General features: G+C 43.9%; 1 protein-coding gene across 1 annotated transcript in view; it reads right to left on the bottom strand.

Moving 5' to 3' along the window:
* The window catches only part of LOC124798490 (trafficking protein particle complex subunit 13), a 208,252-nt gene that overhangs the window by 128,545 nt on the left and 62,969 nt on the right, over positions 1-16,738 (bottom strand). The window contains exon 2 of the mRNA XM_047261928.1: positions 16,239-16,407. Within this exon, the coding sequence (XP_047117884.1) occupies positions 16,239-16,407 (169 nt within the window). The remainder of the gene's footprint in view (positions 1-16,238; positions 16,408-16,738) is intronic.

Below are 16,738 nucleotides of genomic sequence, written 5' to 3'. Positions count from 1 at the left end.
GAATAAAATGTAAAACTAAAGCTGCTGCTGACGCATCGTCACCCAACACCGAAGGTAGGGAGCTGGGAAAGTTAAAAGCCTGAGCGGCTAAAAGTGGGCAGTCCAGCAAGAGGTGGACGACTATTATTTGGGAGCCACAGCGACACAGAGGAAGATCTTCGCGACGCAGTAGGTAACCATGAAATTAGCCATGTATGGCCAATGCGGAGCTGGCAGACGACAACTAATTCCCTGCGAGAGGACTGCATGGAAGACATCCACACATTCATTGTCTCCTTAATGACACGAAGCTAGTTGTGCGTACTGTTATGCCATTCCGTCTCCCAAAGCCTGAAAACCCTGCAGTGTAAGACAGAATGCAGGTCAGCTTCTCAGATGCCCATCTCCAGAAGCAGTTTCCGCATTGCATGTTTGGCCAGCCTGTCGGAAAGTTCTTTGCTGGGATTCCGACGTGTCCTGGTGTCCACACAAACAGGGCATAGATGGATTCCTGGATGGACACTAGCAGAGGATGGTGAAGGTAGCACTGGTTGATAGCTTGTAGGCTGCTCAATGTGTCAGTACACAGGAGAAATGACGCACCAAGGCATGAACGGATGTGCTCAAGAGCACGAGATATGGCCGCCAGCTCTGCAGTGAAAGCACTGCAGCCATCCGGCAAGGAGTGCTGCTCAATATGACCTCCATGAACATACGCAAAGCCTACATCACCATCAGCCATTGAGCCGTTGGTGTAAACCACATCAGAGCCGCGGAACACGTAAAGAATTGAGAGGAAGTGACAGCGGAGAGTGGCGGGGTTAACGGAGTCCTTAGGGCCATACAAAAGGTCCAGACGAAGCTGTGGCCGAGGCGTACACCATGGAGGTGTACGTGAACGGACCGCAAGTAGAGGTGGCAAAGGGAAGAACTCCAGTTCGGATAGAAGGGATTGCACATGAACCGCAATCGTTAGTCCCGACATGGGCCACCGATGTGGGGGATGGACTACCGCGAGCGAGAAAAGGGGATGGTAATTTGGATGCTCAGGAGAACTACAAATGTATCCAGCATAACTGGCAAGCAGTTGTGCACATCTGATCTGCAATGGAGGGACCCCAACCTTCACCAGTACGCTGGTCACCGGACTCGTCCTAAAAGCTCCTGCCGCTAGTCGAACTCCGCAGCGGTGCACAGGGAGGAGTAAATGCAATGCTGAGGGTGTTGCCGAACCATAAACCACACTCCCATAGTCAATTTGGGACTGGACAAGGGCTCTGTAGAGTCGCACCAGCGTAGAGTGATCTGCGCCCCAATTGGTGTTGCTCAAGAGAATGGAGGGCATTGAGGTCCCGCCAGCACTTACGTTTAAGCTGATGAAGATGAGTAAGCCACATCAATCGAGCGTCGAAAACCAGTCCTAAGAATCGATAGGTTTCTACTACAGTGAGTGGATCTTCATCAAGGTAAAGTTCTGGGTCCAGATGAACGGTACGATGGCGACAAAAGTGGATGACACACGACTTTGCGGCTGAAAACTGGAAACCGTGGGATAGAGTCCATCATTACACCTTGTGGATGGCTCCCTGTAGGCGCTGCTCAGCAACACCAGTACTGGAGCAGCAGTATGATATGCAGAAGGCGTCTGCATACAGAGAAGGTGAGACGGAGGGCCCGATAGCTGCTGCTAAACCATTAATGGCCACTAAAAATAGAGACACACTCAATACAGAGCTTTGTAGGTCACCATTCTCCTAGATATGGGGGAAACTGTGGGAGGCACCAACTTGGACACGGAAAGTACGGAGTGACACGAAGTTTTAGATAAAAATCGGGGTTCCAGAGACCCCACTAATACAATGTGACAAGGATATGATGTGGCCAGATCGTATCGTATGCTTTACGTAAGTCAAAAAAGACAGCAAACAGGTGTTGGTGTCCACAAAAGGCTGTTTGGATGGGAAACTCGAGGGACACAAGATTATCAGTGGCAGACTGACCCGACCCGACTACCGACACACCATACGTTGTTCTGGTTTTCTCGCAGTCCATGTTTCACTACCATACAATGCTGTTCTCCAGATGTACATTCTCAGAAATTTCTTCTTCAAATTAAGGCCCATGTTTGATACTAGTAGATTTCCCTTGGCCAGGAATGCACTTTTTGCCATTGCTATTTTGCTTTTGATGTCTCCTTGCTCCACCCGTCACTGCTTATTTTACTACCTAGGTAGCAGAATTCTTTAACTTCTTCTTCTTCGTGACTATCAATCCTGATGTTAAGTGTCTCTTTCATCTTTCTTCAATTTACTCTCAATCCACATTCTATTACACATTAGATTGTTCATTGTAATTCTTCTTCACTTTCACTCAGGATAGCAATGACTGAAGTCTACAATGTAGGAAAACAGACTACTATTTACTGTGAAGATAACATGCTAAGCTGGAGGCAGGCACAATTAAAAGACACTTACACATAAGTTGTGAGCCACAGCCTTTGTCAGGAATAGAGAAACACACACCATTCACTCACACAAGTAGATGATGATGTAGCCCAACCTTTTAATGGTGAACCTCAGTTGAAGAGGCTATGAGTGTTCTGAATTCTCAACAATAGAGAGAAGCAGCTATGGAAAGTGAACTGGAGTAATTTCATCAAAATGAAGCTTCTGAATTGGTTAAAATACCAGAAACGAAAGAACTGTTAAAGGCACAATAGGTGGTGTTGTTGTCTTCAGTCCAGAGACTGATTTAATTCAGCTCTCCATTCTACTCCATCTTGTGCAAGCCTTGGAATCTCTGAATAACTACTGCAACCTACATCCTTCTGAATCTGCTTAGTGTATTCATCTCTTGATCACCCTCTATGATTTTTACCCCCCACACTTCCCCCCAATACTAAACTGGTGATCGGTTGATGCCTCAGAACATGTCCTACCAACCGGTCCCTTCTCCTAGTCAAGTTGTGCCACAAATTCCTCTTCTACCCAATTCTATTCAGCACCTCCTCATTAATTATGTGATCTATCCATCTAATCTTCAGCATTTTTCTGTAGCCCCATATTTCAAAAGCTTCTAGTCTCTTCTTGTCTACACTGTTTATCATCCATGTTTCACTTCCATACACGGCCACACTCCATACAAATACTTTCAGAAAGGACTTTCTGACACTTAAATCTCTACTTGATGTTAACAAATTTCTCTTCTTCAGAAATGTCTTCTTTGTCACAGCCAGTCTACAATTTACATTCTCTCTATTTTGACTATCATCAGTTATTTTGCTCCCCAAATAGAAAAACTCATCTACGAATTTAAGTGTCTCATTTCCTAATCTAATTCCTCGGCACCACCTGATTTAATTTGACTACATTTCATTATCCTTGTTTTACTTTTGTTGATGTTCATCTTATATCCTCCTTTCAAGATACTGTCCATTCCGTTCAGCTGCTCTTCCAGGTCCTTTGATGTCTCTGACAGAATTACAATGTCGTTGGCAAACCTCAACGTTTTCATTTCTTCTCCATGCATTTTAATTCAACTCCAAATTTTTCTTTTGTTTCTTTTACTGCTTGCTCAATATACAGACCGAATAGCATTGGAGATAGGTTACAAGCCTGTCTCGCTCCCTTCCCAACCACTGCTTCCCTTTCATGCCCCTCGACTCTTACAACTGCTTTTTGGTTTCTGTACAAACTGAAAACAGCCTTTTGCTCCCATTATTTTACACCTGCCACCTTCAGAATTTGAAAGAGAGGATTGTCAAAGGCTTTGTCTAAGACTACGAATGCTAGAAATGTCGGTTTGCCTTTCCATTACCTGTCTTCTGTGAGAAGTCATAGGATCAGTGTTGCCTTGCATGTTCCACCATTTCTATGGAATTGAAACTGACCTTCCCTGAGGTTGGCTTCTACCACTTTTTTCATTTGACTGTAAAGAATTCACGTTAATATTTTGCAACCATGACTTATTAAACTGATATTTCGGTAATTTTCACACCGATCAACACCTGCTTTCTTTGGGGTTGGAATTATAATGTTCTTCTTGAAGTCCGAAGGCGTTTCACCTGTCTCATGGATCTTGGTCACCAGATGGAAGAGTTTTGTCAGGGCTGGCTCACCCCAGGCTATCAGTAGTTCTAATGTAATGTTATCTACTCCCAGGGCCTTGTATCAACATATGCCTTTCAGTGCTCTGTCAAGTTCTTCACACAGTATCATATCTGCCATTTAATCCTCATCTACATCCTCTTCCATTTCAATAATATTGCCATCAAATACATCACCCATTGTGACATTACAGCCTTTATCACTGCGATTTTTAACATGTAAAAGTTTTTTTTCTGTATTCGCGTCAATTTGTGTGAACTTTTAACATATACCAATGAATGTTGTAACCAGATATCTTTGCCGCGCTCCCGAAAAGCGCAGAATATCACGATAGTTATAAACTGTTATACGCTGCTATCGATCAGTAAAAAAACGATGCACCTATGTTTCAAAATAACAATTGCCAATTTTTACTTCTGCAGGGAGCCGCGCCGCTGTCTAGCTGTTCTGTGAATGTGTTGCGAGTCGGACGCAAAAGTATTGTGCTCCATACTGATATAATCATTTTATTGTAAAGTTAAGAGTTTAAGTGATTAAAAATATATGTAGCCACAAACAAGCGAGAATGTATATCGTGAAAAATTCGCTCCACCGCCACAATGGGTGGCCATGTTAATGTAAGTTTCCGTTTCATAATATAATACTTGAAGCCTTGAAGTTTATTGAATTTCAAAGAAAATCTCTCAACCTTATTTTCATTAATTATACTTGTGATAATCTTTTCTGTTTGAAAGATTTATGCAGCTTATGATCCAGCATGTGTTCTGTCGGAACAGGAGGCTGTCGTGACGACATCGTTATAGTATTTATTCCAAGTTCTTTCAGTTCCGTTTATATGTTCGTACAAATCCAATTAGTTGGTCCCTTAGGTTTCTTTCATGTAACTTCTGTCTGTTTTCTCCGCGCGATCTTCCTCCGAAAAAAAAAATTCTGTTCATTTTTTAGTAATTTTCGATATCGCGAATGAGAAAAGACAGCCGCCTCCAGCTCCGAACGGAACACCACGACTTTTTTAACGTTGGAGAGTACCGCACGAATTTTCCGCTAAAAGGTAATAGAATTTCTTAAAGCTAGATCAATTACGCATGTTGCTGCTGTTCTCCGACAAATCTGGTGTGATTAATAGTAATTTATTCTGTCACGACAAAAAGAAACAATTTTATTTTTACCAAAGCAACAAAGCTTTCAATTAAATTACTAAAAATCATACCAGACCATGTATAGACCCCCTCTATATACTCCTTCCACCTTTCTGCTTTGTCTTCTTTTCTAAGGACTGGTTTTCCATCTGAATTCTTGATATTCATACAGGTGGTTCTCTTTTCTCCAAAGATCTCTGTAATTTTACTGTAGGCACTATGTTTATTACCCCTAGTGATATATGCTTCTACATCTTTACATTTGTCCTCTAGCCATCCTTGCTTAGCCATTTTGCACTTCCTCTCCATCTCATTTTTGAGGCATTTGTATTCCTTTTTTCCTGCATTTTTATATTTTCTTCTTTCGTCAATTAAATTCAATATGTCTTCTGTTACCCAAGGATTTCTACTAGCCCTCATTTTTTTACCTACTTGATTCTCTGCTGCCTTCATTATTTCATCCCGCAGAGCTACCCATTCTTCTTCTACTGTATTTCTTTCCCCTTTTCTTGCAACCGTTCCCTAATGCTTTATCTGAAACTCTCTACAACCTCTGGTTCTTTCAGTTTATTGCTGTCACATCTGCTTAAATTTCTACATTTTTGCGGTTTCTTCAGTTTTAGTCTACAGGTCATAATCAATAAATTGTGATCAGAGTCCACATCTGACCCTGGAAATGTCTTGCAATTTAAAACCTGGTTCCTAAATCTCTGTCTTACCATTATATAATCTGAAACCTTCCTCTGTCTCCATCCCTCTTCCACGCATACAACCTTCTTTCATGATTCTTAAACCCAGTGTTAACTATTGATTAAGTTATGTTCTGTGCAAAATTCTACTAGATAGCTTACTCTTTCATTCCTTATCTCCATGCCATATCACCTACTACTTTTCCTTCTCTTCTTTTTCCTACAATCAAATTCCAGTCCCCCATGACTATTAAATTTTCATCTCCCTTAATATCCGAATGATTTCTTTTATGACATCATACATTTCTTCATGCCTATCTTGGCTACAATAATACGTTCACTATGCTGTTCGTAGTAGCTCATCCACATTTTTTTTTTTCACCTACGGCTGCATTACCCCTATTTGATTTTGTAGTTATAACCCTGTATTCTCCTGACCAGAAGTCTTGTTCCTCCTGCCATTGAACTTCACTAATCCCCACTATATCTAACTTTAACCTATCCATTTCCCTTTTTAAATTTTCTAACCTACCTGCCCGATTAAGGGATCTGACATTCCATGCTCCGATCTGTAGAATGCCAGTTTTGTTTCTCCTAGTAGCGACATCCTCCTGAGTAGTCCCTGCCCGGAGATCCAAAGGGGGGACTATTTTACCTCCGGAATATTTTACCCAAGAGGTCACCATCATCATTTAACCATACAGTAAAGCTGTTGCCCTCAGGAAAAATTACAGCTGTAGTTTCCCTTGCTTTCAGCTGTCTGCAGTACCAGCACAGCAAGGCTGTTTTGGTTGATGTTACAGGGCCAGATCAGTTGCCCCTGCAACTACTGAAAACACTGCTGCCGACAGGTTTGTGTGGCCTCTCAACAGATACCCCTCCATTTTGGTTGCGCTTACGGTATAGCTACGTGTATCACTCAGGCACGCAAGCCTCCACACCAACGGCAAGGTCCATGGTTCATGGGTGTTTAACAAAAACACACACACACACACACACACACACACCAAATGTGTTGGAAGACAGCTTACTCAAATGGGGAAGTAGATGAGGAAATATGTGTGACCCTTCCAGATGAAGCTGAAACGCTCACCTAGGAAAAGAGAAGATTTGACAAAGAAAAGTATTTACAGATTGAAACAGAGTGGCTGCTGCTGGAACAGACGTCTGCACAAAACCTTGATAAAGATGAGTACGAAACAGCCTAAGATAGATCACAGTATCTGTTATACAATTAGTAAAGAGGGGGTCACAATAATGGCTGTATGGGTGGATGATTTCTTCATTCTGCCTAAAGAAGAAGATTAAATGAACAATTCTGAAAGACAACGAAAAACCAAATTTAGTATGCATGGCCTAGGAGAGATAAAGCAATACTTGGGTATGAAGAACATTAAAAACAAGAAGACAGAAGTGTTATGCATAGACCAATCATCATACACACAGAAAATTTTGTCAAAGTTTGGTATGAGTGATGAGTGACTGCAAACCCATTCCTATACACCACTGAAACCAGGAGCCAAATTAACAACCAAATAATAAGATGTAGAGTGCAATGAAAATGTACCCTATGTAGAGGCAGTACGCAGCCTTTCTTATTTGTCACAATAATAATGTTGCTTTCACCACAAATTTTATAAGTAGATTCTGCAAAAGCCCAAGAAAGAAACACTGGAAAAATATTACATGGATATTTAGATACCTAGAGGGAACAACAGACTATAAATTAAGATAATATAAAATGGGAAATATAAAATTCAAGGGCTATAGTGATGGAGATTGGCAAAGTGAGTTACAGGACATTCCATTACAGTATGTTGTTTTAGATTAATTGGAGGGCTTATATCCTGTTCCTGTAGAAGACACAAAACATTAGCCATGAGCACTGTAAAAGCTGAGTACATTGCTATGTCACATGCAATTCAAGACACATTGTAGATCAGGACTCTAATAAGTGAGATAGAGCCTAATATCAGTGTGGATTTCACCGAGATTTTCTGTGACAACAAGGGAGCTATAAATGGAACTAAAAATGATGTTACTAATGACAGAACCAAACACATTGATATAAAGCACCATCTTATTAGGGATCACATAGAGCAATGGAATACCAAAGTCGAGTACTGATGCACAGAAGTGACGTCGGCTGACCTACTAACTAAATCCTAGAACAAGGGCAAATTTGAGAAAATAATGAAACAATATGGTTCGACACGTGAAAGTCACATTCAAAATTTTTTCAAAGGGGTGTATTGGGTATGTGTGAACAATATACACAGACAGAAAATAATACACCACCATAGAGGAGATGTGTGACATACACAAAAGTTGGTAGGCATGTTTCTACATGTGAAAGATAATGTCTATAAAATTTCGTGCCAGTAGCGTAAGAGTCGTGCGAGTTGTGCCACTATGAAAAATCGAACGAAGTTTGCTTTAAATACATGTTGTAATGGTTGTGAGAGTCAATGACCCTTGAGATTGAACCTGGTTCATTGATGTGAGTCAAGAATGCCTCACTGAGGTAGAATGTGGTTGTGTAATAGGGTATGAGAAGCTGGATGTTCATTCTGTGATATTGCAGAAAGACTTGGCTGTAATGTAGCCACTGTACATGACTACTGGCAATGGTAGTCACAAGAATGTGCAGTCACAAGGAGACCAGGCTCCAGACAGCCACTTGGCACTATCGTGAAGGATGACCACTGTGTTTCGTGTATGGCTCTGAGGCATCATCCTGCATCTGCAGCAGCATTTTGAGCAGAATTTGGCACCACAGTGACACAATAAATTGTTACAAAGTGGTTACTTCCAGGAACCTTTGAGCCAGATGCTTTGTAGCATGCATTCTACTGATCCCAAACAACTGCCATTTGTGAATTCGGTGTTGTCAAGCAAGAGCTCATTGGATGGTACAGTGGAGGTCTGTTGTATTTTCTGAGGGAAGTTGGGTTTGCTTTGGTGGCTGCGACTGCCGTGTGTCAATTAGCAGGAGGCCAATTGACAGCCTGCCACCAACCTGTCTGCAAGTTAGACACCCTGGACTTACAGATGGAGTTATGGTCTAGGGTGCAATTTTGAATGACAGCAGGAGCACAGTTGTGGTTATTCCATGTAACCTGACTGCAAATCTGTAACATCAGTCTGGTGATTCGACCTGTTGCGCAGCTATTCATGAACTGTATTCCAGGGGTTGTTTTCCAACAGGGTAAAGCTCGCCCATATACTGCTGTTGTAATCTAACACACACTACTGAGAGTCACACACTGCCTTGGCCTGCTTGATAATCAGATCTATATCCAACTGAGCACATAAGGTACACCATCGGACAGCTCTAGTGTCATCTACAACTAAGATTAACCATACTAGTATTGATCGACCACGTCCAACAGGTATGGAACTCCATCCCACAAACGGACATTCGGCACCTGTACAACACAATGCATGCAAGTCTGCATGCTTGCATTCAACATTCTGGTGGTTACACCTGTTATTAATGTGACAGCGTTTCACATTTCAAAGGCTTATCTCACACTTACATTAACCTGTGACCTGTGATCTTGCAATGTTAATCACTTAAATATGTTACCTAGAGAATTGTAACGTACTATGATAGTTGTTACTCACCAACGTGTGCATATGTGTATCTATTGTTGACGAAGGCCCATGGCTGAAAGCTTTAATTGCGAGTGTCTTTTTATTGTGCCTATCTGTGTCTCAGCATCTCTGCTATATGGTGAGTAGCAACTTTTTCATAATATTGTTACATTCCAGCCTGGATTTTCCATTGTTTGTTTTTTACTTAGAGAAATGTATTTCCAAAATTTCATTACTTTGCATTAAATATTTTTGGTGTTGCAATTTTTTTCTGCCCATATATTTTGTATGTGTGTATATGTTGGCTGCACAGTACACTGCACAGAGTCTAGTAGAGCTCCATGACTGTTCTGTATACTCTGCAGTGTTACCTTAACTACGTACTGTAATGCGAGGCTCTTATGTAATTGCCTTATTCATGCAATTTTGTATTCATAATTACTTATTTTTTGTGCTCATTCTAACACTATTGCAATACCATCACTGGTATATTCTACCCCATCAGAAGCAAGGCCAACCGTGACATTCGGTTAATGTGACTGCAATCACTGTATGACATTTACCTGGCTATGAGCACTGTGCAGCTTTGCTTTCATATGAAGGGGTGCTATGAAATTTTAGCCAAAGGCAAGAGACGCCACCTACTTACAGATACTGCTCAGTACAAGATAGCCAGCATTTAAGACTGCTTCGTAAGTGGGACCATCTAGTTTCTCAGTGGGGTGGTGAGGGGTGAGGTCGGGTGGGGTGGTGTGGGGTGGGGAGATGCGGAGTGGGGTAGGGAGAGGAGATGAGAGGTGGGTTGGGTGGGGGGTGAGGGGTGGGAAGTGGGGAGTGGGGAGGTGAGGTGAGGGGTGCGGGGAGGTGAGGTGAGGGGTGCGGGGAGGTGAGGTGAGGTGAGGTGAGGGGTGCGGGGAGGTGAGGTGAGGTGAGGGGTGCGGGGAGGTGAGGTGAGGTGAGGTGAGGGGTGCGGGGAGGTGAGGTGAGGTGAGGGGTGCGGGGAGGTGAGGTGAGGTGAGGGGTGCGGGGAGGTGAGGTGAGGTGAGGGGTGCGGGGAGGTGAGGTGAGGTGAGGTGAGGGGTGCGGGGAGGTGAGGTGAGGTGAGGGGTGCGGGGAGGTGAGGTGAGGTGAGGGGTGCGGGGAGGTGAGGTGAGGTGAGGGGTGCGGGGAGGTGAAGTGAGGTGAGGGGTGCGGGGAGGTGAGGTGAGGTGAGGGGTGCGGGGAGGTGAGGTGAGGTGAGGGGTGCGGGGAGGTGAGGTGAGGTGAGGGGTGCGGGGAGGTGAGGTGAGGTGAGGGGTGCGGGGAGGTGAGGTGAGGTGAGGGGTGCGGGGAGGTGAGGTGAGGTGAGGGGTGCGGGGAGGTGAGGTGAGGTGAGGGGTGCGGGGAGGTGAGGTGAGGTGAGGGGTGCGGGGAGGTGAGGTGAGGTGAGGGGTGCGGGGAGGTGAGGTGAGGTGAGGGGTGCGGGGAGGTGAGGTGAGGTGAGGGGTGCGGGGAGGTGAGGTGAGGGGTGCGGGGAGGTGAGGTGAGGGGTGCGGGGAGGTGAGGTGAGGGGTGCGGGGAGGTGAGGTGAGGGGTGCGGGGAGGTGAGGTGAGGGGTGCGGGGAGGTGAGGTGAGGGGTGCGGGGAGGTGAGGGGTGCGGGGAGGTGAGGGGTGCGGGGAGGTGAGGGAAGGTGCCACCCAAAGTCACCATGAGTACTGGTGCAACATTATTACTATTTACAATTATGGCCCCACTATTCAGATGGCTCTGACCCTCAGGTATGCTGTCTGAAGGGATCACACCAGACTCTGGCATACAAACCAGCCCACGGATGGCCTTCATGGTGCTGCGATTGCTATTATCCTGCCTAACATGGTATTTTCTGGTGTCCTTTATTTGTAATAGACTGAACTCTGATGTGGCTTGGGTTGTACTTTGGGAATACTGACTTCAGTTCAATTGAACTGTTCTTTGTAACACCTTTGTGTGTGTGTGTGTGTGTGTGTGTGTGTGTGTGTGTGTGTGTGTGTGTGTTTAATTGTGAATGAACTCCTCAGTGCAGGGGTGCAGATCACCTTTTACAAAAATCCATTTATACCTACCTATCCATTAACGCCTAATGCACAACAATACAGTAAGTCATCAGAACACAAAATAGTGGCTTTTTCTCTGCCTTTTTTTGTTCCTAAGTACAGCAGTGAGCTCAATAATGTGGAACGGAAAATTACTCATAGATGAAGGAAACCTGTGCTCTGAATGCCACCCTCACCTTCCCTTTTCACTGTATGTGTGTGTGATATAAACAGACACACATCTTAATGAGAGCTTTGAGCAGCCGCTGGTGAAGTATCAGTGCAGCAGGGAGTCGCATATTTAGCTTTCATATTTGTTTTGTAGTTTGATTCTTAATTTCTTTCCGAGTGTGTGCACTTGCATATTTAATTACATAAAATCCTTGCATATTCTCGTATTTGAGAGGAGTTACATTGTTTATTGATAGCTGTAAATTATAAATTCGCAGAGTTGTTAGTCAGTTGTTTGTTTTGGACAGCCAGTGCTTTCAGTTTATTTTGTAGAGTCAGTCAGCAGCAGACAGAGGCCAGTGCTGTTTCATCTGTGTTTGCAGAGTGACATGTGCAAGCAGCAGTAGCAGAAACTAGTCATATATTCAGTTTTTCGTATAAGTTCCGCACGTTTAATTCAAATTACTTTGTGTGTGTGTGCTTGCATGGTGAAATTGTTTGGAACTTTGCGTATTTTTGGATTAGAAAGGGGTAGTATCAAATTTTAATAACAGTAGAGTGTAACATCGCATAGGCGGTTGTCATTTGTACTAAGACAGGGGTAGGATTGCATTGTAATATCTGCATAGTGGTGTAGTCATGGTCATTTGATTGCTTTGATCATAAGTAATTGTTCATACATCGCAGCTCAATCTAGTGCTGGTGACCCAACTATGCAGTCACATATTGCTGTTTCATCTGTTGCGAGCAGCTGAGCGTGCTGTTGGCCACGGTCAGCCGCATTCAGGCTGCTGCCTCGAGGTGCAGCGATGGCGGAGGGTCTGGCGCGTCGCTTGAGACACCTCAGGTGTAGCTTGCTGCATCCGCTGACTCAGCTGCTGAGGCACCTTCTTGTGTACCCGGCACGTTGGGGACGCCCTCACCTCAGGGTGAGTGGTGGACTGCAACGTGTTCGAGTCGCTTGAGGTGGAGGGTCAATGTGGAGGCTGGCCGCCTGGCCTCGCCCGTTCATCCTGTCAGTGGGCAGGTGGCCGCTCCTTCAGCAGGGCCCGAGCAGGCACACGGGGGCAAAGGCTTGCTGGTTATTGGGAGCTCCAACGTTAGGCGGGTGATGGAGCCCCTTAGGGAAATAGCGTACAGGGCTGGAAAGAATTCTAACATGCACTTGGTTTGTCTGCTGGGGGGCTTCATCCAAGATGTGGAGGCGGCCTTGCCTGCGGCTATCGAGCATATGGGGTGCAGTCGTCTGCAAGTAGTTGCTCACGTCAGCACCAATGATGCCTGTCGCTTGGGTTCTGAGGTGATCCTTAGTTCGTACAGGCGGCTGGCGGATTTGGTGAAGACCGCTGGCCTCGCACGCAGGGTGCAAGCAGAGCTCTATCTGCAGCATCATTCCCAGAGTGGATTGGGGTTCTTTGGTTCAGAGACGAGTGGAGTGTCTCAACCAGAGGCTTCGTCGAATCTGTGACGGTCTTGGCTGCAGATTTCTAGACTTGCGCTATTGGGTGGGGAATTGTAGGTCGCTCCTAGATAGGTCAGGGGTGCACTACACAAAGGAAGTGGCTACTCGGTTAGCAGAGTACTAGTGGCATGCACATGGGGGATTTTAGGCTAGGCAGTAGTGCGAGGTGTCCTGATGAACACTCAGCAGTCGACGTGCAGGCAGGGAAATCCGGACACGCTCAGTGTAAAGACACTTCAGCTATCAAGATATTGGCAGTAAATTTTCAGAGTGTTCGGAATAAAGTTCCTGAATTTACTGCCCTTCACGAAGCATGTAGCGCACAAATTATTCTCGGGACTGAGACCTGGCTGAACCCTGAGATAGGAAGTTCTGAAATAGTTTAGCGAGGGTTGGAACGTGTATCAGAAAGACAGATTAGACACCGTAGGAGGTGGTGTCTTCATTGCAGTTGACAAAAATATTGTGTCCTGAGGTCGAAGTAGAGTGTGATTGTGAAGTTATCTGGACACGTTTAACAGGGCTAGGAGATATAAAGTTAATTGTTGGATGTTATTACCAGTCACCAGCTTCCAGCGTGACAGTTCTAGAATCATTGAAAGGGAGTCTACATTCTGTATCGCAGAAGTACCCGGATCATGCTATATTAGTCGGAGGCGACTTCAACCTACCTAGTATAGACCAGGATGTCTATGGATTCATTACAGCTGGTACAGACAAGCCGTCGTGTGCATTGCTTTTGAACACATTATCCGAAAACTGTCTTGAGCAGCTAAATTGGCAGCCAACGCGTAATAGAAATATTTTAGATCTGGTAGCCACGTACAGACCTGTGTTGGAACAGGGTTTAGTGATCATGATGTTGTCATTATGACTATGGTTACGAAAGTTAAAAAGTTGGTCAAGAAGGCCAGGAGAGTATTCTTACTAGAAAGAGCAGATAAGCAGTTGTTAGCATCCTACTTAGTAAATGAATCCGGAACGATGGACGTGGAAGAATTACTGGCAAATTTTAAACACATCGTAAATCACGCATTGGAGAAGTATGTGCCGAAAAAGTGGGTTACGGACGGAAAACACCCATTGTGGTTTAACAGCGCAATTCGGAGAATGCTCAGGAAGTAAAGACAGTTGCACTTGCGGTACAAGAAAGATCGGGAGAATGAGGACAGGCAAAAGTTAGTAGAGATTCATGCTGCTGTAAAAAGAGCGATGCACGAAGCACACAACCACTACCACCGTCATACCTTAGCAAAAGATCTTGCTGAAAACCCAAGGAAATTCTGGTCTTACATAAAATCGGTAAGCGGGTCGAAGGCTTCCATCCAGTCACTCACTGATCAGTCTGGCCTGGCAATGGAAGACAGCAAAATGAAAGCTGAAATTTTAAATTTAGCATTTGAGAAATCTTTCACACAGGAGGATTGTATAAACATACAGCCGTTTGTGTCTCGTACAGATTCCTGTATGGAAGACATAGTGATAGACATCCCTGGGTAAAGTAGCTGAATGGGTTGAAAATAAATAAATCACCAGGTCCTGATGGGATTCCAATTCGGTTTTACAGAGAGTACTCTACTGCATTGGCTCCTTACTTGGCTTGCATTTATCGTGAATCTCTTGCCCAACATAAAGTCCCGAGCGACTGGAAAAAAAGCGCAGGTGAGGCCTGTATATAAGAAGGGTAGAAGGACGGATCCTCAAAATTACAGACCAATATCCTTAACATTGGTTTGTTGCAGGATTCTCGAGCATATTCTCAGTTCAAATATAATGAATTTCCTTGAGACATAGAAGTTGCTGTCCATGCATCAGTACGGCTTTAGAAAGCATCGCTCCTGTGAAACGCAACTCGCCCTTTTTTCACATGATATCTTGCGAACCATGGATGAAGGGTATCAGACAGATGCCATATTCCTTGACTTCCGCAAAGCGTTTGTCTCTGTGCCCCTAATAGAACCCAGTATGTTGTCCTCGATGGTGAGTGTGGTAGGTCCGCTGTTGTTTTCTATCTACATAAATGATCTTTCGGATAGAGTGGATAGCAATGTGCGGCTGTTTGCTGATGATGCTGTGGTGTACGGGAAGGTGTTGTCATTGAGTGACTGTAGGATGATACAAGATGACTTGGACAGGATTTGTGATTGGTGTAAAGAATGACAGCTTACTCTAAATATGGATAAATGTAAATTAATGCAGATGAATAGGAAAAAGAATCCCATAATGTTTGAATACTCCATTAGTAACATAGCGCTTAACACAGTGATGTCGATTAAATATTTGGGCATAACACCGCAGAGCGATATGAAATGGGACAAGCATGTAATGGCAGTTGTGAGGAAGGCGGATAGTCGTCTTCGGTTCATTGGTAGAATTTTGGGAAGATTTGGTTCATCTGTAAACGAGACTGCTTATAAAACACTAATACGATCTATTCTTGAGTACTGCTCGAGCGTTTGGGATCCCTATCAGGTCGGATTGAGGGAGGACAGAGAAGCAATTCAGAGGCAGGCTGCTAGATTTGTTACTGGTAGATTTGATCATGTGAGTGTTACGGAAATGCTTCAGGAACTCGGGTGGGAGTCTCTGGAGGAAAGGAGGTGTTCTTTTCATGAATCGCTACTGAGGAAATTTAGAGAACCAGCATTTGAGGCTGACTGCAGTACAATTTTACTGCCGCCAACTTACATTTCGCGGAAAGACCACAAAGATAAGATAAGAGAGATTAGGGCTCGTACAGAGGTATATAGGCAGTCATTTTTCCCTCGTTCTGTTGGGTGTGGAACAGCGAGAGAAGATGCTAGTTGTGGTACGAGGTACCCTCCGCCACGCACCGTATGGTGGATTGTGGAGTATGTATGTAGATGTTGATGTAGAGATACTATGGGTAAGACAAATAGAACATGAAAATAATTAACTATGCATACAAGTGCACACTTAAAAATGTCAATGTACAGTTTGAAAAAAAGTAGTCCTGATTGTCACAAGAAACAAAACTTTATGAGAGCAGGCTGCACAATGTTAACCAAGATCAATAATTACCCAAAACTTTGTGGTAACAGGAGAAACTGTCCAGCAGCTAGTGTCTCAACACTTGATACAGAAGTAATGTCATGCTTCAGATCATTGTTGAACAGGTTTCCTGGCAGATCTTTCGCATCACTTGTCACGATTAATGGACTTGATAAAGTTGGTCTTGTAAGTCGCATAACTGTAAGGAAGAACAAAAAATATTAGATAAGAATACCGACAGCAGAAATTACTGCACCAAATATGCAATAAAACATTGAAATTTGTGGCATGGTGTTTAGTATAAGCACAACAAACTTTAACGGAGTGTTATCTCAGATTGTGTTGACCATACACAGTCTGGAGCTTGAACTGTATAATTTGAGGACAATATAATTTTACAATTGTGCCATTCATTACTTTGTTATACAAATATATAAAGAAAATATACGTAATACATCTTGGAGAATAAATGGTAGTTATTCTGTGTTAACCCTTGAGTGGGTGCATCTATATGTAAAGCATGCCAACCA

This window comes from Schistocerca piceifrons, chromosome 5 (assembly GCF_021461385.2).
Source record: "Schistocerca piceifrons isolate TAMUIC-IGC-003096 chromosome 5, iqSchPice1.1, whole genome shotgun sequence".
Lineage (NCBI taxonomy): Eukaryota > Metazoa > Arthropoda > Insecta > Orthoptera > Acrididae > Schistocerca > Schistocerca piceifrons.
This window is presented reverse-complemented; position numbering and strand designations above follow the sequence as displayed.